Raw genomic sequence first — 24,395 nt, 5'->3', positions numbered from 1 at the left:
ATTAAGACAAGCAAATGCTGTTCAGGTAAGAGGAAAGTATAGCTAGTTAGGAGATACAATGTGTCTTGGTTCTTGGGAGTGTTGCTAGTTAGGAGATACAATGTGTCTTGGTTCTTAGGAGTTTTTAGAGATTAGCAATTTTTTAATATTAAGTGACAACAGTATCACCTTTAAAATCTAGGAAAGAGAAAAATGAGGAAACAGAACAGGAGATACAAAGAAAAAGAGGTAAACATGGAAAATGAAAAAAATAAAAATAAAAAGACTGCATTAAAATATAAAGAATATCAACAATTTTTACCGTAAATGGTACCCCTGTAAAAGGTAAATGGCCCCCAATTCTGAAAACTGACTGAGGCTGACTATTGTTCCTCATTAATATACATTAGGGGATGGGAAGTAATGTTAGTCTTGTGTACTTTTAAGCAATAGATAACAATTATGAATTTTATGATTTTATAATTATTTATATTTTCATTAATAACTTCAATTTTGTGACTGAATGATAGATAATATAAAATATTAAATATTTAAGGAATTTGTCAATTTAAAAATTACTAACACCTTTCTAGGTCAAGATTAAGGACATTTTATGTAATTATAATTGGTATTAGGAAGGTACTATAAATCTTTTAAAAACATTTTTATAATTAATTTCATTTTGATAGAAATTTTTATATAATTTGAAAGATATTGAATAGTTTTTGGATAAGCACATTTACCTACATACATTAGTCCCTGGACTCACTTTAATTCTTGCTCATTATGACATCTAAAATTATGTTCTATTGAAAGATATGTGAAAGAGATGAGTCCCATGCTTCTATTACATTGCTGTAAATAATACCAGTCAACTATAACGTAACAATAACTTGGGATTCAACACCAAACAAAAAACAGAGTTCATTTAAAAGTGGAGTAGTTAATTATTAGGCTAAGCGGAGCGAGAGGCAAAAATAAGAAATGTGCACAAAGTATTTTAAAATATCTTATACAACTTAATGACCAATATATAAAATGTCTTACCAGCTAGAGATTCCTCATATTTAAGAATGTGCTCAACTAGGTTATCAACAAGTTGAGTACAAGCTTTCTTCACAGGTTTATATGAGGAATCCTCTTCAGACTTCAACAACTATAAGTGTATATATATAAAAAAAAAATCCCAGTATAATTATTCATTAGACAATAATAATATAAATGCATCAAAATGTGTCCATATTAAGATTTTCAATTGGTTATTAACAATACTGAAAATGCAAATTCATAAATAAAAATATATAACAAATATTTTAAAATATAACCAGTAGTTAAAGATAGTTCCAAACAATTTTAGTATGAAGTTATTTAAATTGCTATGTATAGAACCTAAGGCAGACTATGAGAGAAATGAAAACACTAACCTTCAATGCTAGTTGAGTGATTTTAAAGAATTAGAATTCCGTCCCTCATCATGTCAAGCTCTTTGATTTCTCAAAAAAGTTTATTATGAGTTAATGACATTTTAAAACTAGCTGTAACTACATCTGACTTGCACCTTAAAATCTGCAATTATAAAACACAAGGCTGGATTTCTTCCCTGTGTTATTTTACCAACTTATTAATAAACAATGATAGAGATGTGCTACAAATAATGATATGAGGAAAAGAGGTCAGTCTAATTATAGCTGAAAAACAATCTTTCATAATCAGAGATAAATGGTAACATCATCTAAGAAACATGTTTTGTTAATAAAGAACAGCTAATACAATTATTGGGTTATTAAAGAAGTTGAAATGTGTAATTTCTGTCAAGGGTTCCAAAGCTGTACAATTGTAACTTTCTGCAATGATGGATATGTTTTATATCTGTGCTGTACAATATTGCTGTCACAAGCCACATGCAGCTACTAAACATTTGAAATGTAGCTAGTATAACTGAAGAATTAAAAGTAAATAAAAATTCAAATTAAAAGAAAAATCACACATGGCTATATAGGACAGTGAAGATTTAGTTTAAACTTTCACTACAAGATGTGTGGATGACTACAATTGATAGCAATCAGAGTATAACATATCACACACATTTCCCCTCCTCCTTCCAATTTAAAGTAAGAAATCAAATCAAGAGAACTTCAATTTACCCAGTTTCAGCTCTAAACAGCAAGTTCTCCATGTCCTGCTCTGTAACTCAACCTTAGAAAACAGGCTCTTTACCCTTGTTTTGCTTTTTGCTCTCCAAGACATCAAGCATACATAAAAGTATTAATAATATAAATCATGATTTTATATTTTGGGTTATGACACACTGCCAATACTGGTATGTACCCTTTTCTTTGCTTATAAATATAATGATGCGCTATGAACCTAACTTAAAAGTATCTCTAATAACTTATATTTCCCAATGTGCTCCTTCCTTGATCCCATCTTCCTGTTTCACTTTCAAAGTACCACTTATCAAGAACTTTTCCCATTTCTTCACTTAAAAAAAAAAAAACTAAGTTAAATACTGTTTCTAGTTTTGCTGGATTTTCAATTTTCTAAAAGGTATTATGCTGGATGCAGTCTTCTAGGATTTGCCTTTTTCATTTAATATGTCACTAACTGTAATCCAGGTTGTTGCATGGAACTGTTACTTTACTCATTTTTGCTGCTATAAAATTGGCCGTTATGTCTATACTGCAATTCATTCATCCATTCTCCTGAAGATAGGTTAATTATTACTTTAGTGGCATAATGAGCATTTTTGTTTGTCTCCTGGTACACATATGTAAGATTCTCTTGGGTATGTACCTTGGCATGAAATTACTTGGTCATGGGTAATATCAATGTTCAACTCTATGAAATAATGCTAAATTTAAAAACTTTTGTCGGAATATTTTCTCAGCACCAGTGTTTAAGAGATGCTCTTTAATTCACCTTTTCTCCACGATTTATCATCTGAATTCTCAATTTTTGCCAATAAAATGGGTGCAAAAATAGCCTTGATTTGCATTTCCCATATTATGAATGAGGTTGAATACCTTAAGTCACATGTGTTTATTTCTTTATGAAAAGCCCATTCATTACTTTCTCCTGCTTTCCTACTGAGACTCGTGCCTTATACTGGTTTGTAGGAAAGGAGTTCTTTATATTTTTTAACAATGCTCCTTTGTCAGTTATATGTGTATCAAATATCTGTCCCACTTTGTGTTTTTTCTGGATTCACAAATATTCTTCATTTTAAGGCAGTGAAATTTATCAATCTTTTCAGGTTATTGGTTTTTTGTGACTCAAGAAATTCTTCCTTAAGAAAAGTCAAAAATATATTAATACATATACTGTCTCGTGGGGCTTCCCAGGTGGCGCTAGAGGTAAAGAACCTGCCTGCTAATGTAGGAGACACAAGAGATGCGGGTCGATCCCTGGGTTGGGAAGATACCCTTGTGGAGGGTATTGCAATCTATTCCAGTATTCTTGCCTGGAGAATATTTCATGGACAAAGGAGCCTGGCAGGCTACAGTCCAAAGGGTTGCACAGAGTTGGACAGGACTGAAGCGACTTAGCATGCACATACATGCTGTCTTTTAAAAGTTTAAAGATTTCTTTTAATCTGTGTATGTGTGTGTGTGTGCGCGTGCGCATGCACGCTCTGTCACGCCAGACTCTTCGCTGAGTTGAAGAAATAAAACAAACAAACAAAAAACCCTTATAGGTAGCCACTTGTTCCAGTCCCATTTATTGAAAAGTTCAAGCTATCTTAATTACTCAGTCTTTAATAAGTCCTGGTACCTGTTAAGACACATTAGCGCTCCTGCATTTTCAGAAGTGACAATTATTTTCAACTCTTTACTTTTCCATATATGGTTTAACACCTTGACATGCTTGATAAATATTTTCTATTCTTGATTTTGATGAGATCTCTTTTAACATCTTCCCATTTTGCATGATTTTTATTTTAGATTTTATGGTTTATTCTCTGTCAGATTTTACTTCTAGTTTACCAGACGTTATCATTCAAGGGTATTAAATTTTATCAACAATTTCTTTTGTATCCTCTGATTACTTATTTTTTGTTTAATGTTAAATCGTACACACACATGCTGATGTTAAACCAGCCCCACAATATGCATGCACAGATGTACATATATATGTATGCATACATACATACATAATATATATAGTATAAACATATACACATCTCTATCCAACTTTCTGATGGGTAAGTAAGATGTAGACATCAATATACTATCTCTCTTTTCCTTTTGAGATGAAATTTACATGAAATGATATGTACAAATCTACAGTTGCCCAGTTTTGTTAAGAACATTCCCCTTTATAACTAAACATTCTACCAAGATAGAGGACAAACTTTCTCCATCTTTAACTTACATTAGAATCATCTGGAGACTGCTAAATTATAGAATGGTGGGCCCCAACTTCAGAGTTACTGATTAAATAAATCTGGACAAAAGTCTTAAAATTTTACTTCTAACAAGTCACAGATAATCTTGTTAACTTTTATTTTTTTCATTTTTTTCAATTATTTTTATTAGTTGGAGGCTAATTTGCAACACTGCAGTGGGTTTTGTCATACACTGTCTTGTTAAAACCACTGATAGAGATTATTACCATCACCCTTGAAAATTCCCTCCTGTTCCTTTCCATTCGATCCATGGCTCCCTGCAACCACTCTTCTGATTTTTTTCCATATAGATTAGTATAGTCTCTCCTAGGGCTTCATATAAATAGAATCATAACATGTACTCTTCTGTATAAGACTGTTATCACTCTGTGTAATGTTTTTATTATTTACCTATGTTGCTATTAAGTATCAATAGTTTGTTCCTTTTGACATGCTGTACTATGTACTATCTATCTATCAGGCTTTCTTTAGCCATTCACTGGTTGACGGAGACAAAGACACTATTTGACTGTAAACTCAGGAACAAGAAATCAAGCTGCATCTTCAACCCTTTGCTTAGAAATCTCCTCAGCTAAACATCCAATTTCATCACTTGAAGTCTCCCCTTTACCAAACACTAGAAACGGAATACAATTTAGCCAAGTTCTTCGCCACATTACAAGGAGAACAGACTTTTCTCTGTTGTCCAATAGCATGTTCTTCATTTGCATCTGAGACCACATCACAACAGCCTTTAACCATCCATATTTTTACCAACATTTTGTACATGATTATATACATCCTGAGAAACCTGTATGCAGGTCAAGAAGCAACAGTTACAACCGGACATGGAACAATGGACTGGTTCCAAATTAGCAAAGGAGTAGTATGTCAAGGCTATATATTGTCACCCTGCTTATTTAATCTACATGCAGTGTACATCATGTGAAATGTCAGGCTGGATGAAGCACAAGCTGGAATCAAGACTCCTGGGAGAAATATCAATAACCTCAGATATGCAGAAGGTACCACCCTTATGGCAGAAAGCAAAGAGCAATTAGAGTCTCTTGATGAAGGTGAAAGAGGAGAGTGAAAAAGCTGGCTTAAAACTCTCAAAAAACTAAGATCATGGAATCTGATCCCATCAATTCATGGCAAACAGGTGGGGAGACAATGGAAACAATGACAGATTTTATTTTCTTGGTTTCCTATGGTGTCTGCAGCCATGAAATTAAAAAATGCTTGCTCCTTGGAAGAAAAGCTATGACAACCCTAGACAGCGTATTAAAAAGCAGAGACATCACTTTTCTGGTAAGCAGCCTGCGGTGACCTCTAAAAATAGTGCACTATTCAATCAACCCAGAAAACCCCACAAAATCATGCAAATCAAGAGGTCAAACTCTTCATGTTCACTTTAAGAACACTTGTGAAAACTCCCCAGGCCATAAAGGGTATGCATATCCGAAAAGCCTCAAGTATCTGAAGGATGTCACTTTAAAGAAGCAATGTACGCCATTCCACTATTACAATGGTGGAGTTGGTAGGTGTGCACAGGCCAAACACTGGGGCTGGACGCAGGATCAGAGGCCCAAAAAGAGTGCTGAATTTTTACTGCACATGCTCAAAAACGTAGAGTAATGCTGAACTTAAGGGCTTAGATGTAGAATCTCTGGTCACTGAGCACATTCAGGTGAACAAAGCCCCCAAGATGTGGCATAGGACTTATACAGAGCTCATGATCGTATCAACCCCTATATGAGCTCTCCCTGCCACATTAAGATGATCCTTACTGAAAAAGAACAGATTGTTCCTAAACCAGAAGAGGAGGTTGCACAGAAGAAAGTGAAGAAACAAAAACTTATGGCCCAGGAATAAAGGCTGCAAAAAATAAATGCAAATAAAAGTAAAGGAAAAAGAAAAAAAGGCAGAGACATCACTTTGCCAACAAAGGTCCATCTAGTCAAGGCTATGGTTTTTCCAGTAGTCATGTATGGATGTGAGAGTTGGACCATAAAGAAGACTGAGCATCGAAGAATTGCTGCTTTTGAACCATGGTGTTGGGGAAGACTCTTGAGAGTCCCTTGGACTGCAAGGATATCAAACCAGTCAATCCTAAAGGAAATCTTCGGCAGGACTGACACCGAAGCTCCAATACTTTGGCTACCTGATGCAAAGAGCCGACTCATTAGAAAAGACCCTGAATTGTTAGCATAAGCTTAACCAGGCTAAGACTCCAACTGTAGCTCCTGTACCAGATGAGGTGTCAGTGCTCGAACAAATTAACATCCTCTGGAACCTGGTGTACAGCTAATGATCTGGAAGATACCTCTTTTTCTCAGCCTTGTCAAAGACCCACCAGAAGCAGTTTGCTCTTAACTGGCAAGGCCAGCAATGTATTGCACTGTCTCAGGGATATCTTAACTCCCCAGTCTTACATTATAATTTAGTTTGTATGACCCTGATTATCTTTCACTTTAACATGACATCACAATGGCCCATTACATTGATGACATTATGCCAACTGCACATAGTAAGCAAAAAGGAACAAGTACACTGGACTTATTCGGAGAATTTGCATGTGAAAGGGTGGGGAATATATCCTACAAAAATTTAGGGGTCTTCTTAGAAGAAATTTCTGGGGGCTTAGTGGTGTGGAACATGGTGTGCTGTCCATTGTAAAGTAAAGAATAAGATGTTGCATCTGGTCCTTTCTATAACCAAAAAAGAGCTCAATGCCTTAGTGAGTTTCTTTGAATTTTGGAGGCTTATTCCTCATTTGGGTATATTATTCTGGCCCATTTACTAAGTGACCTGAGAAGTTGCCAGTGCTGAATGGGGCACAGAACAGAAGGTGGCTCTGGAAAGGCAGGTCCAGGCTGCTGTGCAAGCTGCTTTGCCACTCGTGCCACAGACCAGCAGCACATGAGGTGTCAGTGGCAGATATGGTTGCTGACTAGAGCCCCTGCCAAGCCTCTATAGGTGAACTGCAGTACAGGTCCTCAGGATTTTGGAACAAAGCCCTGCCACCCTCTGGGATAACCACTCTCTTTTTGAGAAATAGGTCTTGGCACGCTACTTGGCCTTAGTAGATACTGAATGCCTACTCATGGGCCACCAAAATCATCATGCATTCTGAGCTGTCCATCATAAACTGGGTGGCTGCCTCACCAAGCCACAAAGTTGGGTGTGCAAAACAGCATTCTATCATCAAAGGGAAGCAGTGTATACATGATTAGGTCAGAGCAGGCTGAAGGGCACAAGTTAATTACATGAAAAAGTGGCCAAAATGCCTATGGTTCCCATTCTGCTACACTGCCTTCTCTCAGTCTGCACCTCTGGCCTTAGCTGACCACAGGGAATATCCCTGGTTTACAGATCAGTCTACACAACATGCAGGGATCACCCAAAAGTGGACAGTTGCAGCAACACAGCCCCTTTCTGGGATATCCCTCAAGGACAGTGGTGAAGAAAAATTCCCCCACTGGGCAGAACTTCAAGATGTGCATCTTGTTCACTTTGCTTGGAAAGACAAATGGTCAAAGTTGGTGACAAGGGAATCTGGAAAAGAGGCATCTCTGTATGGTAAAATATTTATATCCCACATGGATGTTCACCAAAGGGTGACCTCAGCAGATGAGGATTTTAAAAATCAAGTGGATGGGATGACTTGCTCTGCAGATACCTTCTCCAAGGTTAACAGCCTCTTTCTGCAGCCACTCCTGTCCTCACCCAATGGGCTCATGAACAAACTATGTGTGGTGGCAGAGATGGAGGTCACACTTAAGCTCAGCAACACAGACTTCTACTCACCAAGGCCACACTATCTATGGTCCACTCTGCCAGCAGTAGAGAACAACAATGAGTTTCTGATATGGAACTACTCCCTGGGATTATCAGCCAGCTACCTGGTGGCGGGTTGATTACAATTAGGCTGCCATCATGGAAGGGGCAGCATTTTGTTCAAACTGAAACAGGCACTCTTGATATATTTTTGCCTTTCCTGTATGCAATACTTCTACCAAAACTACCACCTATGGACTTAGAGGATACTTTATCTACCATAATATTTGTTGTTTAGCTCTAAGTCATGTCTGACTCTTTGTGACCCCATAACTGCACCGCTCTAGGCTTCTCTGTCCATCACTATCTCCCTGACTTTGCCCAAACTCATGTCCATTGAGTCAGTGATGCCATCGAACCATCTTATTCTCTGTCATCCCCTTCTCCTCTTGCCGTAACTCCACACAAAACTGCTTTGGTTAAGAAAAGCACTTCAGCACAAAAGAAGTATAGCAGTGAGCCCATGCTCATATTCCATGTTTCCCACCATTCTGAAACAGCTGACTTGACAGAAGGTCGAAACAGCCCTTTATAAACTCAGTTACAGCATCAGATAGGGGGCAATATATTGGTGTGGCTGGGGCAAGATCCTCCAGCAGGTTCCTATGCTCTGAATCAGCATCCAATACACGGTGCTGTTTTGTCCATAGCCAGGATTTACGGTCCAGGAATCAAGAGGTGGAAATGTGAAAGGCATCACTCACTCAAATTTGCTAAGCAACCATTTGCTAATATGAGTGATTAGCAAAATTTCTGCTTCCATTCCCCCATGACTTTATGCTCTGCTGGCCTAGAGAGGTTCCAGAGACAGGAATTTTTGTACCAGAAGACGTAACAAGAATCCCACTGAACTGAAAGACTGTCAAGTCAACTACTATGCACTCTTTATGCCTCTGAATCAACAAGTAAAAAAAGGAGTTAGGCTTTCCAGGTGGTAAAGAACCGTCTGCCAATGCTAGAGAGCTACAAGACACGGGTTTGATCCCTGGGTTGGGAAGATCCCCTGGAGGAGGGCATGGCAACCCACTTCGGTATTCTTGCTAGAGAATCCCCTGGACAGAGGAGCCTGGTGGGCTACAGTCCAAAAGGTCAGAGTTGGAAATAATGAACATGTACGCACCAAGAAGAAACTAGCGTTAATATTCCATAATGGAGGTATGTAAGAGTATGTTTGGAATGCAAGAGATCCCATAGGCCATCTCTTAATAATAAACACCAGCTATGACCACATTATCAGTTATAGATACAAGGACTTTGTCATGAGTATTTCCTGCTTATTTTGTCATGAATATGTGTGTGTTTTATGTGTATGGAAGTTGGGGAGAGGGTCAGGGAGAGACTGAGGGAGGGAAAGTAAGAAAATGTCTTTCTTCCCTCCCACCTCCTATTTTCTTACCACGGAACATAAAGTATATTGATTTTATATCAATGTATTTAAATGTTATTATAAACTGACATGGTAGTAATTAAATTACGGGATGTCAAGGAGAAGAGTAAACATTACTCAAGGACTTCTTCTGGGAAAGGGGTAAGTGCATTTTTGGTTGTATGCAGGATAGCTGTATCATGTTAGATAGAATCATGACTTTGTTATTGTCTTTCTTTGGAGATATAGCATGGTATAAGGAGATGTATCAATATATGGGTGCCAAGTTAACAAAGGGTAGAGCTGTGGTGGTTAATTTCAAGTGTTAACTTGGTTGGGCCAAAGGACACCCAGTTATCTGGTTAAACATTATTACTGGATGTATTGGTGAGTGAGGGTGGTTCTAAATGAGATCAGCACTTGAACTGGTGGACTCAGCAAAGCAGATTGCCCTTTCCAGTGTGGGTGGGCCTGAACAGAACAAAAGGCAGAGGAAGGAAGAATCCAACCCTTCTCTGAGTACCTGAGCTGGGGCACAGGTCTTCTTTCACATTTGAACTGGGATTTATACTATCCGCTTCTGTGGTTCAGGCCTTAGGACACAGAGCAAACTACACACTAGGGGCTTTTCTGGGTCTCCAGTTTGCTGACAGATTGTGGGATTTAAGACGCTCTATAATCACATGATGACTTAGTGACTAAATGACAACAACTATCACACAAGCCAGTTCTTACAATAAATCTTTTCTGTCTCTCTTTTTCAGTATTTGGTTGGTTCTGTTTCTGTGAAGAATTATGGTAATATTCGAGAAGATTTGACTGATATATATGCTTTCTGAGTAAATCCCTGGCCCCCTGAAATTACTCTTCTGAATTTTTTCAATACAGATTAGTTTTGCCTCTACTTAAATTTCATATAAATGGTATCAGAATATGTACTCTCCTGTGTAAGGCTTCATTCATTCTGCAGAGTGCTTTAATAAATGTCTATATTGCTGTATGTATTAGCAGTCTGTGCTTCTATGATGTGGAGCACAATCAAATTGTATGAATATTGATATAGTCATTTTTCTATGCATTTACTGATTGATGGCAATAAGAGTATTTGACTGTAAACTTCAAAAGGCAGATCTTATTTTGGATTACAAAGGCCAGGAAAAGATGAAATGTAGGCTATTAAAGTTTTTACATTGCCTACATTTTTTTGTAAACTAAAAAAAAAAGAAAAGAAAAAAAGGCTGTAGTCTTAGAACACAAGCAATGAAAATGAGTGGCACTGTAATTGTAAAATTAATTTTGTGTATGCACCATAGGCTATGATAGTGATTTACACTGACTAAACCACTTTTTAGGGAAAAAAAAAGAAAGTAAGAACTTTCATGACTGAACTTTTCACATACTACTGAAAAAATCCAAAAGAAACCACGAATTCATTAAAAGTTAAAAGGGACATGAGTTTCCATACATTTAAAAAATGTCTGTATGTCTGTGTGTATACATATATATAGAGAGAGACATTCTAACAACATTATGTAGTCAACAGTTTGATGCCTATGTAAATATGAAGTTATTTCATGTAGTACTTAGTTTCCCAAAGCTATCACATTCCATGAATTGGGAATCACTATCAATATGAAGTCAATCCAACACAAAAATAATAATGAGAAGTATCTAAAATTGGACAGAATGGACTGTGTGTACACGAGCTCATGTGGAAATAGTAAGAGTGCTGATTATTTTTGATTCAAGAATTTAAAATAATTCCAGTAGTCCCTTCTTTGTATCCTCAGCTTTTCTTCAAATTTATGTAGTGTTGTTATAATCACTAAGAGTGATTATACCTCCATCATATATTTATCAGAGAAAGAAATGGCAACCCAATCCAGTATTCTTGCCTGGAGAATCCCAGGGATGGGGTAGCCTGGTGGGCTGCCATCTATGGGGTCGCAGAGTTGGATACAACTGAAGCGACTTAGCAGCAGCAGCAAGTATTTATATAAATATTTTAATAAAATGTTCTTTACTTCATAAAACTAAACTCTGCTAGTTTAATAACTATATCCACAATGTCACTTTGGTAAATTAAATTGTTGGCAGAAACTAAAGCAGGAAAGCAGGGAGGAATAGAAAGAGCAATGAGCTTAAAAGAGGACTAGAGAGTAAAGATATAAAGAGTATAAAATTACTGCTAAGAAGTTACAAATCTAGTGTTCACTTATCTACTTCCAACTTGCCAATAACACATGGGAATATTACCTTAGATTCTTTTTATTAACACTAACGACATTTTTGAGAGCTATACTAGTATCATATGAAACATGGGTGTAGACCTTTCTAGAAATTATTGTGTCCCCTTTGGAATGGTTGACATAAATATAACTAAGATGGTCATAAGGCTCTATAATACAGTTAATTACTTGATTTATGGGGGAAAGGGTATCAAATATATCATGTTAAATTATAAAATGGAAGCTGATTGATAAAGAGAGTCTAAGATGTTACAGACTGGATAACGTAAGCAAACACCATGAGGGTGCTTAAAAAAGGCATCTTAAAATTTTTTTAAAGATAACTTATTACTAAGCACTACCAGAGGGTTAAACTTAAAAAGACTGACAATACCAAGTATTGATGAGAATGTGGATCAACTGGAACATTGCTGGTGGAAATGCAAAATGGTTCAGCCATTTTGGAAAAACTGCCTGGCAGTTTCTCACTCACATGACCCAGTAATCACGATCATGGGAATTTACCCAAGAGAAATGAAAACACCCAACCTTACAAGGACATGGACACAAGTAGCATTCGTGACAGCCCAAACCAGGAACAACTTGTAAGTCTATAAATTTGTGAATTAACAGAAAAATTATGATACATCCATACTATTGCTACTGCTCAGCAATAAAAAGGAATAAAACAATATACCAGCAACATTCTGCTAGAAGTCAAACACAAAAGACTACATGCTGTATGATTCTCTTGACATGAAATTCTACAAAGGGGACAACTATAGTGACAAAAAGTGAATGAGTGGTTTCCCAGGGTTGGGGGAGATCAACTACTACAAAGAGGCACAAGAAAAGTTTTTAAGAGTGATATTCTTTTAAATAATTATTAAAATTAGTCAAGCTGCACACCTAAAATTGGTTAACATTTCTGCATGTAAATTATGTTTCAATAAAATAATTTGGTTGATTGTTAAAAATATTGCTAAATATAGTTTAAAAGTATTAAAAATTAAAAAGTAAACAAATAGAACAGACAGTAAACTGTAAAACTATTTCATGATAGACTTTTAATGGTATGTGTTCAGTGAGCTATAGATAAAAAGAAATGCAAAAAAGTCTTAAACTGTATCTAGTAATCTTAATGTTAATATAACAGGGCAAAACTAACAGGAAATTATCTTTGATAAGATTTTTAGCCTAAAAGAAATAATAAAATAAAAGGAGCAGAATTTCATAATCTTAAATTTGAATTAAAAATATTAATTCTTGATTTTTCTTTCTAAATAAATATATATATATTTCTAGCTCTATCCTCTGAAAATGTCCAAAGCTATGATAACCCATTAGCAATGAATATCCACAGCACCCAGATTATTCCTACAAAAGGGAATCAGGGCTCTTAGGAAAAAATGGCTGAGTTCAGATTTGGGACAGAAAATGTACAAGCCGAGTCTGGGGAACCTTGTAGAGACAGAAAGCAATCAGGCTACAAAAGAGTAATGAGGTTATACCAAAAAGGTACAAAATCGACTTGAAGGGACTACCACTGACCAAAGATGGGACAATTTGAGCTTCAAAAAGAATTATGATTGCAATAAATTAAAATACAAAGAATACAAAAATCTTTTAGTTCATACTGATATTTTAAAAAATGAACAAACTCGCTATTCCCCTTTGAAAGTTGACAGGAAAACTCATTATCCTGAAAACTGGTAAGTAATGGAAAAGAACAGAGCACTTTCTCTGCCTTTTTGGTACAAACTATATTTCACAGTAACTAAATTATCAGGACAAAATTCCTCTTTAAAGAAGAATTCCTGCCAATTAATATGGGATAAATAAAATAATTTGAAAAAATTCAGCATTTTGCAATTTATAATGAAAATAATGAACCTAGGTAATGATCATTCAAAACCTATCATGAAAGACTTTATGAAAGATTAAGCACACAGTAAAAATCACTGAAAATGGGACAACCAAACATTATGTGCCTTTTGATGTGAGGCAACAATATTTAGCATCACTTGTGAAGTATTCTTGTCTGTATTCTGCAAACTGAACTTCAATATCAGTAAACCTCTAGATCTAACTTAAGAGCTTACAGAAAAAAAAAGGTGAACAGAGAAACACTAAAATGACACCAGAAAGAAGAGATCTACGAAATCTAGAATATGGGACACTCTACAGGAAAACATGTAAGTGGCATGAGAAAAGGAACAGTGAAAGTTGACTTTTGTAGACTAAGACTTAAGAGTCATGTCAACCAAAGCAACTGCAATTCAACGATAAAAAACACATTTTTGAGACAATCAGGGAAATGTGAACACTGAATAACTATTACATGTTAGGAAATAATTTTATTAATAGTTATTTTGATACAGATGACAAAGATACTCTGGTTTGTTTTTTTTTTAAAAAGTCATCTCTGTTAGAGATAAATATTAAAGTATCTATGGGTGAAATGATATAAAGTATGGGATTTTCTATAAAAGTGTTACAGCCAAAGAAAATTAAATAAAAAAAATAGATGAGTGTGGGAAAGAGATAAATAGAATATTAGGAAAATGCTAACAACTTTTGAAGCTGGGTAATGAGTACTTCTATTTGAAAATCCTTAAATAAAAAAATTCATAAGGAGCTAAATATTTCCATGTATAAAATTTTTAAAGAACACTAATTGTGGTTTAATCGTATACTACTATAGGACATTCTATATATTTTAAAACATGTCAAATAATGTAAACGTATATTTAATGCAATCTATATACCTATTTATAGATCTCATATCTATCATCTAGATTAAAGGGATTAAAAATTATCTAGATGGATGAGAAGAGAGAATATTAATATTAGTTATTCAGAAAACTTACTTGTAGTAAGCAATTGAACAACTGATTAAATAGGGGTATTAAACAAAACATTCACCCTAATACATTGAAATAAATTTTCCCTCACACAAAGTAAACACTTAAAAAAAAACTGAAAAATTTCTTTCAAATCATGAAGTCTACAAACACTCACATTTTGAAGAAGCTGCTCAAACCAGTCATATCCAGTATCTCTGCATGCTGCAACCTAAGGGGAAAAATATGGTGCAACTATCAAAATTAGAAATTTACATTAAAACATACTTTTGCTATGCTATAGTCTAAAGAATAAAAATGTTCAAAGTTCTAAATTTAAAAAATTATTTTCATACTTATGGACATAAGGAGAGGGGAGGAGCGAGTGAGATGTGTGGAGAGAGTAACATGGAAACTTACATTACCATATGTAAAATAGAGAGCCAACGGGAATTTGCTGTGTGACTCAGGAAACTCAAACAAGGGCTCTGTTTCAATGTAGAGGGGTGGGATGCGGTGGGAGATGGGAGGGAGGTTCAAAAGGGAGGGGATATATGTATACCTATGGCAGATTCATGTTGAGGTTGGACAGAAAACAATAAAACTCTCTAAAGCAATTATCCTTCAATAAAAAATAAATTAAAAAGCAAAATAAGAAAAGAAAAATTAAAAAAAAAGAGAAGTGATTGTGGATTAAATGATTAGAACTAAAAAAAAAATTATTTTCAAATAAACTATTTTTTTCAGTGAGTCAATAATCTACCATGTTAAAGAACTTTATTCCAAAAGTATATTAGAAGTCATTCAAGATATTCACTTAATGTATTAAAATTTAAAATGGTATTACATTCTGAATAGTGTATTGAATCACACACTATCAAGAAATCTGTAAGGTCTAAAACAATAAAAATGCAAATATTTGCTTCTTCTTTTCCTTCTGGGTAGAAGATTTAAAGACATCAGTAAAACAGAGAAGATCATGTAATCCATGATATAAAAATTCTTAAGTTCAAAACATGAAAAGCATTCTGGGTCAAAAAAAATTATAGTTTACGTGTATAATTAAACATAATGAAACTAATTTTAATTCATGTATTCTGGAAAAAGTAGAAATTACAGTCTTATTTCAGGTTGCTATTCATGGGTTATTGTATCTTTTTATCTGCTTCTCATTTACCTTTCACTTTTCAATCACTGGAAGAGTCTGGAGAATTTTAATATCAGCGCTTAAGACAATGAATGCCAAAAAAAGTGGGGGTAGGTAGAAATACCACTCTCATCTTATTTGCATCCCTTGAGTATCTCCAGAAATACAGAATAAGGGAAGTATTAGAGGGTAACCAAATATCTTGCCATTGTCTCTCCCTTTACAAGACAAGGCAGGCCTCAATGAGGTTTGCACCTACAGGAACCACCCTTGTTCCAGTCCTTTCTTACCACATCAGTGATATTTAAAATCTTCCTTGTCATTGCTTCTTTGTCATTGTGTGGAGTTGGAGTAAACCAGAGTTTTTGGAATGTTTCATTTACTAATTTCTAGAAGAAAGAAAAATTTCAAACTAATAAGTACAATAAATGTGGCAAAATTCTCAATCCCAAATTCTCATTAAAGTCCAAAGCAAAAGTGTATGTGTGTATATATATATATATATATATACACATATAAACCCTGAAATTTCTAGTATGACATCTTCAGTTTCAAAAAGATCACCAATTAATTTATAAAAATTATAATTTTTTTTCAGTTTGGAAAAGATTTTAAATGGGTTAATAATATGCCAATGCAGGAGATGTAAGCAAGACGCAGGTTCGATCCCTGGGTCAGGAAGATCCCCTGAAGCAGAGCATGGCAACCCACTCCAGTATTCTTACCTGAAAAATCCCATGGACAGAGCCTGGAGGGCTACAGCCCATAGGGTCACAAAGAGTCAGACATGACTGAAGCGCCTTAACACAATACTATGTCTAGTACAGAATTTCTGGATATAATGCACTCAAATGCTTTTGATCAAACTAAAAAATACTTTTGCTGCTTTGGTAGAAGTTGTTAAAACACAAAATAAAATCAAAACCCAAAAAAGAAATATAGGGACAATCACATATACATAAGATTCACTAATGAACTCTAACCTTCAACAAAGTATTTACTAATTTAGAAAGCCAAGGACATACCATTTGAAAATCAATTTAATTTGAAATAAATTTCCTATATACAATGTAATCTCTATGATGATATGAAATATTACAATTGCCAAATTGGTTTGATTAGATCAGATTTTATTAACTAATGCAGGACCCAGAAATAAAAATACCTAAACATGTCCTTTTCTTCAATTTATAGTCTATAATATTGATTTACTTGTATAGTTTATATATATATATAAAATTAACAAAACTTATATATATAAAGCAAACATTTAAATTACTTGGGCTTTCCTGGTGGCTCAGCGGTAAAGAATCCGTCTGCACTGCAGGAGACACAGGAGACTTGGATTCGATCCCCAAGTTGGGAAGATTCCCCCGGAGGAGGTCATGGCAACCCACTCCAGTATTCTTGCCTGGAGAATCCCATGGACTACAGAGGAGCCTGGTGGGCTACAGTCCATACGGTTGCAAAGAGCTGGACACAACTGAAGTGACTGAGCATGCACACACATGTAAAACGTTAATGAAAAATAAATTTTTAAAGTAGTCAACGTTTTAATCTTACCTTAATGCCCTCTTCATCATTTACCCTGCGAATCATTTTTACACACATTTCTGTAATTTTTGGAAATGTTGGTTGTTCAATACAGATGTCTCTTAGAATCTTTATCACCCTTTTTCTGACACTGATACCAGTATCCTAGGAACAGAAAGATATTCTAAATGTCAGAAAAACTGAGGTGCCAAGGTATATGAAATTTGATAAAATAAAATTAGAAAATACCAACAAACAGTATACATACGTTTATTAACATGATAAACACGGTCCATATGTTTTCTTTTTAAACATATTTATATTAATCTTATTATAAATATGAGTTATTTTATTATGCTGTCTTTGCTTTTAAAATGTAATATCCAATATATGGAAAATATTAAGTAGCACTGAACACAAGAGAAGCGTATAAGCTTGCCAAAATTAAATGGAGTAACAAACATGAAACTTTGAGGACAGTGTTTGGCACTTAAACAGCATATGAAGTATATTTAACAAAAATGTTTAAAAAATCTGTCAAACCAGTATCACTATTTGATAATTTATAGCAAATATAAGGAAAAAAGAAACAGATTAAAGGAAACGAAACCATGAAAAAATAACAAGACTGCCTTGCCTTTTTAAATCTCTCAATGTCATGGTGGCTATGTTTAAGAAAGAGTTAAGAGATTACTCTAACTGAAATAGAGATGAAATATTGTGGCGGATACATGGGTGTTAACTGTGCTATTTTTAACTTAAACAGATTTTCATAACTAAATCATCTTTAAATAAAAAGTACTGAACACCCATTGTGCAAAATTATCTCCATTATGTAGTTTAGCAATCACAAAAATATTTTAGGATATATTGGTAACATAGATGCTGTCAGAGTTCATTATACCTGAAAATCCTTTTGCTTGTCCTTCACTCTTTAAAAGAGTAAGACAATAAAAGTGAAAAAATTCTTCTACTTTGTCCTTAAAATTCTTTGTTTCCACCAAGATTTTACGCTAGTTGGAGATGAAATTATCTGTAACTCTCAGTCCCACAGTATTTTAATACTGGGCTAAAGGTGATAAATTCTTGTCAGTTTAGGAATACCGAAATCCTGTACCTAATGAATCTCTGTTGCGTTATAGAAGAAGTCAATATCCCTGCAGTGGGTGGTATGGAATTTCAACAGGTATTTTGTAATGCCAATGTTTCCTTTCATTTCCAAGGAAATACTTCAGGGCCACAGAATTCAATGCCATAGAAGAAAAGAATATCTTAGAATAGCATTTCTTATGTTTGCTCTTAAAACTCAAATGACTTTATTTAGCTTGCAGGTATCTGAGTCTGTCATAATTCAGCTTTAAGGAAATATGCAAATACACGTAATAACCAAAAATATTGTCAGGCACCAAAGTTCTATATATAGCTCTTACTGAAATAATTCTTCCAGTTTATATACATATATATTTATAATTACTCTAGAACCCTGTCCAAAATACTTAACTATGTCATGTAGCTCCTATCATTTACTCTTCATATACCAGCATAATCAAAAGCTAATAGTAACTGGTAAAAGGAATCCAATTTTTACCAAAGATGTGCTTTACAATATTAAGCAGGCCTCCTCTTGAAATATGTTCTTCTTTAGAAAGTTGCTACAGTTTATATATTAGGTAAGATAAATATAGAATTGATATCTACTTTTCTACCTTAACATTTTAAAAAAGTGATATTGGGAAGGCAAAATTATATTCATAAATTATAATAAAAGTGACAAAACAAGCATACCAATATTCTTTCAATCAGCATATCATAATACTGCTCAGCAAGCTGAGGTCGACAAAGGACAAATCGACCTAGTAATTCCACTGCTGCTTCTCTGACACTAGTGGAGTTATCCATTAATCGTCCATGAACTCCTCGCTGCATATCCAGCTAAATAAAAATAAAGAAAATATAACTTATACTAAGTAGAGCTAATATTTTAATTTGAATATAAAAGTCACATAAAAAGAATAATTTGTATTCCTCTTTACCCTTGCTAGAATACTGGGGTCTACAGCAACAACCTCAGATAAACACTTCATGGCTTTTGTTCGAACGGCAATTGCATTTTCACCAAGAACTCGAAGGATCTGCCAAGCAAATATTAACATTTTCATCAATTTTAGAACATATAACTTTTTAACAAAACAAAGAAAACATGCAAAAAAAAATAAAGAAATATAGAATTTACTTTCCTTCAATTTTTATATACGTAAGTAAAAAGATCTGTTATCATACTGACCCAAAGTTTTAACTTAGAACATTAAGGTACCGCACTCTACACTTTATGGCCTTTCCCTTCTTCTGTCATTCTCAACTAAGCCTGTTTTTTATTGCTATGCTTCATTTGCAAGAAACTGTAGCCCCACTGAAAACTTTCTATGTGTAACTTTAAACAAGGATATTTAGTATCATTTCAATAGTAATTTTGGTAACTGAATAATTTACTTTTGTAACATCAATCACTCTAACTATACCATCACTCTACCTGTACCATACAGATACATATCCACTTATCTGTAAAACAAGAATCAACAGGTAAAAGGCATGCAGAACAAACATATTTTAACAAATATGGAACAAAGAAACAAATGTTATTTTCATGATTTTTAAAAAATATCTGTTCTCAACAATGAACAGACATCACACACAAGTTTTCCAGAATTAGAAAAATCAGTATCACTGTATAAGGAATTCTGGTCCAGTTTACCTGTGTCAAATAAATATCAAAGCTCTGGGCAAACGGCCTCATAGAGGCCAAGTATCGAACAATCAAACAAGCATCATCATAGTCCACAGTATCAGAGTTCATTCTGCAACGAAAGTTCATTAAATTGTAATTACTTTAATTTTTTTGTAAAGTAAGTAAATAGATATCAAAGAGACAACTGCAAACACTGGATCTTTTCTTTTTGGATCTTACTTTAATGTGCTGAACTGAGAAGGTGTGGTTTTGATAATGCTTCTAAGAAACTTCTTCCGGTTTTCAGCTCGATGCATAATTTGACCAGTTGTCTCAACTTCCTTTGCATGATGTGATCCTTCAGATGATTCTTCATCTTTTTGTGATTTCATTGCTTTTTCTGTTTCCAGTGTTGTATCACGGAACCACTGGGCTATATAGAATTTACGAGAAAACTGGAAAGAAATTTTAAGACTTGAGTTTGATGAAATTAGTAACAAAATTTCCAATCTACTGACAAAGTGTTCACAATCAGAAACACAATTACCAAGGTTTACTTTAAAAAGAAAAGTTTAGAACACATGAGTAAAACGCTGAAGGTAGAAAACTATAGTTACTTTCAAAATTTTACCTTACTTCTTCAAGAAATATACAGCCAATTATTATTGAACTATATTAACACTAAGGTGCATGTATAATCTGTTCCTGGGTTTTTTCCCCTCCACTTTATTGAGAAATAATTGACATACATCATTGTAGTCTGTTCCTTTCCAGAAAGACTGAAAATCTGTAGGAGTTGACTGAATAGTTTCAGCTATCTCCAACCTCTTTATTTTTAGTTTTAATTTTCCACTTCTGTAGATGCATATCCCATCAATTAAAAAAAAAATTAAAAGTGCCCCAATATAGTGTATAAATTTTACATACAAGCTTATTTTACAAATATTTTGGATACATAATATACTAAAAAAAAACCCCAGAATTAAGGATTATATTTAAAATATACATATAAAATTCTAATCATTTTATAAAGATTCACTTTTTATATGCTAATAGATTATCTCATATACTACCTGGGTCAAGGATCTTTGCCTGAAAGATAAAACACGGAAAGATTTTGGATTACCCAAGTCACATAATATTAGGAAACAACAATATCTGTATCTGAATTCGACTACCACATATTTCTATTTCAAAAATTAATATTCCAATATTACTCTCCTCTTCATGACATTCTCAATTTTCTTTCAGACCAAATTTGAAATAAACATGTGAACATTACAAAATAAGGAGTAGAATCCTACCACCAGTGAAGGATCAGTCTCCGTGTTTTCATCCAAGTAATCAAGCAATGCTTTTTGCAATTGCTGTATTTCATCTTCCCCTCCTGAAACCTACAAAACAAATCAGGTCATAACACAAAGATATTACGAATATATTTTAATAAACCATCTACTTACAAACAGAAATCTGAAGGAAAAATCTTATAAATGACAAAAAATGTATAGGTATAGTTAACTAAAAGGAAGAAACAGAAGAAAACTGTTTTTTTTTTTTTTTTTTTTTTTTTTTTAAACATTTATTTTTATTTATTTGGCTGCATAGAGTCTTAGCTGTGGCATGTGGGATCTAGTTCCCTAACCAGGGATCGAACCCAGACCCCTGTATCAGGAGCGCAGAGTCTTAGCCACTGGACCACCAGGGAATTCCCAGAAAACTGTTTTTTGAAAGACATTATATACTGATAGTTCAGGTTACTTTTATGAATTACATGTTAACTTTTTATAAAGAAGCTCATAGGTAGCTGACATAATAATTATTAGAAAAATGTGTATGTAAATCTCCAGAGGCAGGAACCTCCTAACACTGGTTTTCTATTTGGTAAGAGACAACTCCAAACTTCTAACCTAGTAAATGGAAACCGTTACCTGTATTATTATGTGTTATGGGTATCTTTGAGATATTATTTAAAAAGAACATTCTAAAAGGGAAATATTTGTATTTGTAATTAATACAAAATACTTTATGTCATGCAGATCAAATATACAGTAGGTATATTTGAGCTGTTCATTTGATCTGGAAGCAGAAAGAGACTGAGTCTTTAGGTCCTGTCAAGAAAAATGTTGTTTAGTTGCTAAGTCGTGTCCAACTCTTTTGAGACCCCATGAATGTAGCCTGTCAGGTTCCTTTGTCCCTGGGATTTTCCAGGCAAGAATACTGGAGTGAGTTGCCATTTCTTTCTCCAGGGGAACTTCTAGACCTTGAGATTGAACCTGTGGCTCCTGCATTGGGTAGGCAGATTTTTTTACCACTGAGCTACCAGGGAGGCCCTTTCAAGAACAATACAGAGCAGGAAATTAACTCTGAGTTGACATTCATGTCTATAGCTTATACTCTGGCTTTACCTGTGTGAAATGCCAAATATATGGTTTAGACTACATCTAAGCAGAAAACAAAGATGAGAATAACCTATGTTCTGAGAGTATAGTGAAATGGATATATTCAGAATGTTTTTTATTTAGTTGCATCTGGGGTATTGATTTTTCTTTTTAAAATTTTCTATTTTATATTGGCGTATAGCTGATTAACAATGTTGTGACAGGGTCAGGGAGACAGTAAAAGGACTCAGCCTACATATAAATGTATCCATTTCTGCCCAAACTACCCTTCCATACAGGCTGCCACATAACACTGAGCAGAGGTTTCTGTAGTACACAGTGGGACTTTGTTTGTTATCCATTTTATTTTATTATTATTTTTTTAATATCATTTTACTAGTTGGAGGCCAATCACTTCACAACATTTCAGTGGGTTTTGTCATACATTGACATGAATCAGCCATAGAGTTACACGTATTCCCCATTCCGATCCCCCCTCCCACCTCCCTCTCCACCCGACTCCTCAGGGTCTTCCCAGTGCACCAGGCCCGAGCACTTGACTCATGCATCCCACCTGGGCTGGTGGTCTGTTTCACCATAGATAATATACATGCTGTTCTTTCAAAACATCCCACCCTCACCTTCTCCCACAGAGTTCAAAAGTCTGTTCTGTACTTCTATGTCTCTTTTTCTGTTTTGCATATAGGGTTATCGCTACCATCCATCTAAATTCCATATATATGTGTTAGTATACTGTAATGGTCTTTATCTTTCTGGCTTACTTCACTCTGTATAATGGGCTCCAGTTTCATCCATCTCATTAGAACTGATTCAAATGAATTCTTTTTAACGGCTGAGTAATATTCCATGGTGTATATGTACCACAGCTTCCTTATCCATTCATCTGCTGATGGGCATCTAGGTTGCTTCCATGTCCTGGCTATTATTAACAGTGCTGCGATGAACATTGGGGTGCACGTGTCTCTTTCAGATCTGGATTCCTCAGTGTGTATGCCCAGAAGTGGTATTGCTGGGTCATATGGCAGTTCTATTTCCAGTTTTTTAAGAAATCTCCACACTGTTTTCCATAGTGGCTGTACTAGTTTGCATTCCCACCAACAGTGTAAGAGGGTTCCCTTTTCTCCACACCCTCTCCAGCATTTATTGCTTGTAGACTTTTGGATAGCAGCCATCCTGACTGGCGTGTAATGGTACCTCATTGTGGTTTTGATTTGCATTTCTCTGATAATGAGTGATGTTGAGCATCTTTTCATGTGTTTGTTAGCCATCTGTATGTCTTCTTTGGAGAAATGTGTGTTTAATTCTTTGGCCCATTTTTTGATTGGGTCGTTTATTTTTCTGGAATTGAGCTTCAGGAGTTGCTTGTATATTTTTGAGATTAATCCTTTGTCTGTTTCCTCATTTGCTATTATTTTCTCCCAATCTGAGGGCTGTATTTTCACCTTACTTATAGTTTCCTTTGTTGTGCAAAAGCTTTTAAGTGTCATTAGGTCCCATTTGTTTATTTTTGCTTTTATTTCCAGTATTCTGGGAGGTGGGTCATAGAAGATCTTGCTGTGATTTATGTTGGAGAGTGTTTTGCCTATGTTCTCCTCTAGGAGTTTTATAGTTTCTGGTCTTACATTTAGATCTTTAATCCATTTTGAGTTTATTTTTGTGTATGGTGTTAGGAAGTGTTCTAGTTTCATTCTTTTACAAGTGGTTGACCAGTTTTCCCAGCACCACTTGTTAAAGAGATTGTCTTTTTTCCATTGTATATCCTTGCCTCCTTTGTCAAAGATAAGGTGTCCATAGGTTCATGGATTTATCTCTGGGCTTTCTATTCTGTTCCATTGATCTATATTTCTGTCTTTGTGCCAGTACCATACTGTCTTGATGACTGTGGCTTTGTAGTAGAGTCTGAAGTCAGGCAGGTTGATTCCTCCAGTTCCATTCTTCTTTCTCAAGATTA

The 24,395-nt window shown here is 34.8% G+C and overlaps 1 protein-coding gene across 3 annotated transcripts in view; it reads right to left on the bottom strand.

Moving 5' to 3' along the window:
* Positions 1 to 24,395, bottom strand: part of NIPBL (NIPBL cohesin loading factor) — a 195,769-nt gene that overhangs the window by 22,085 nt on the left and 149,289 nt on the right. For all 3 annotated transcript variants that reach the window (XM_065905643.1, XM_065905642.1, XM_065905644.1), the window contains 9 exons: positions 21,350 to 21,439; positions 20,286 to 20,500; positions 20,073 to 20,175; positions 19,354 to 19,452; positions 19,106 to 19,252; positions 17,351 to 17,485; positions 16,078 to 16,176; positions 14,819 to 14,872; positions 1,027 to 1,135 (listed from right to left, as the gene is read on the bottom strand). In XM_065905643.1, coding sequence (XP_065761715.1) covers positions 1,027 to 1,135; positions 14,819 to 14,872; positions 16,078 to 16,176; positions 17,351 to 17,485; positions 19,106 to 19,252; positions 19,354 to 19,452; positions 20,073 to 20,175; positions 20,286 to 20,500; positions 21,350 to 21,439 — 1,051 coding nt within the window. The remainder of the gene's footprint in view (positions 1 to 1,026; positions 1,136 to 14,818; positions 14,873 to 16,077; positions 16,177 to 17,350; positions 17,486 to 19,105; positions 19,253 to 19,353; positions 19,453 to 20,072; positions 20,176 to 20,285; positions 20,501 to 21,349; positions 21,440 to 24,395) is intronic.

The sequence above is a fragment of the Muntiacus reevesi genome, chromosome 14, assembly GCF_963930625.1.
Source record: "Muntiacus reevesi chromosome 14, mMunRee1.1, whole genome shotgun sequence".
NCBI lineage: Eukaryota > Metazoa > Chordata > Mammalia > Artiodactyla > Cervidae > Muntiacus > Muntiacus reevesi.
Note: the sequence above shows the minus strand (reverse complement) of the source record. Positions and strands in the feature narration are given on the sequence as shown.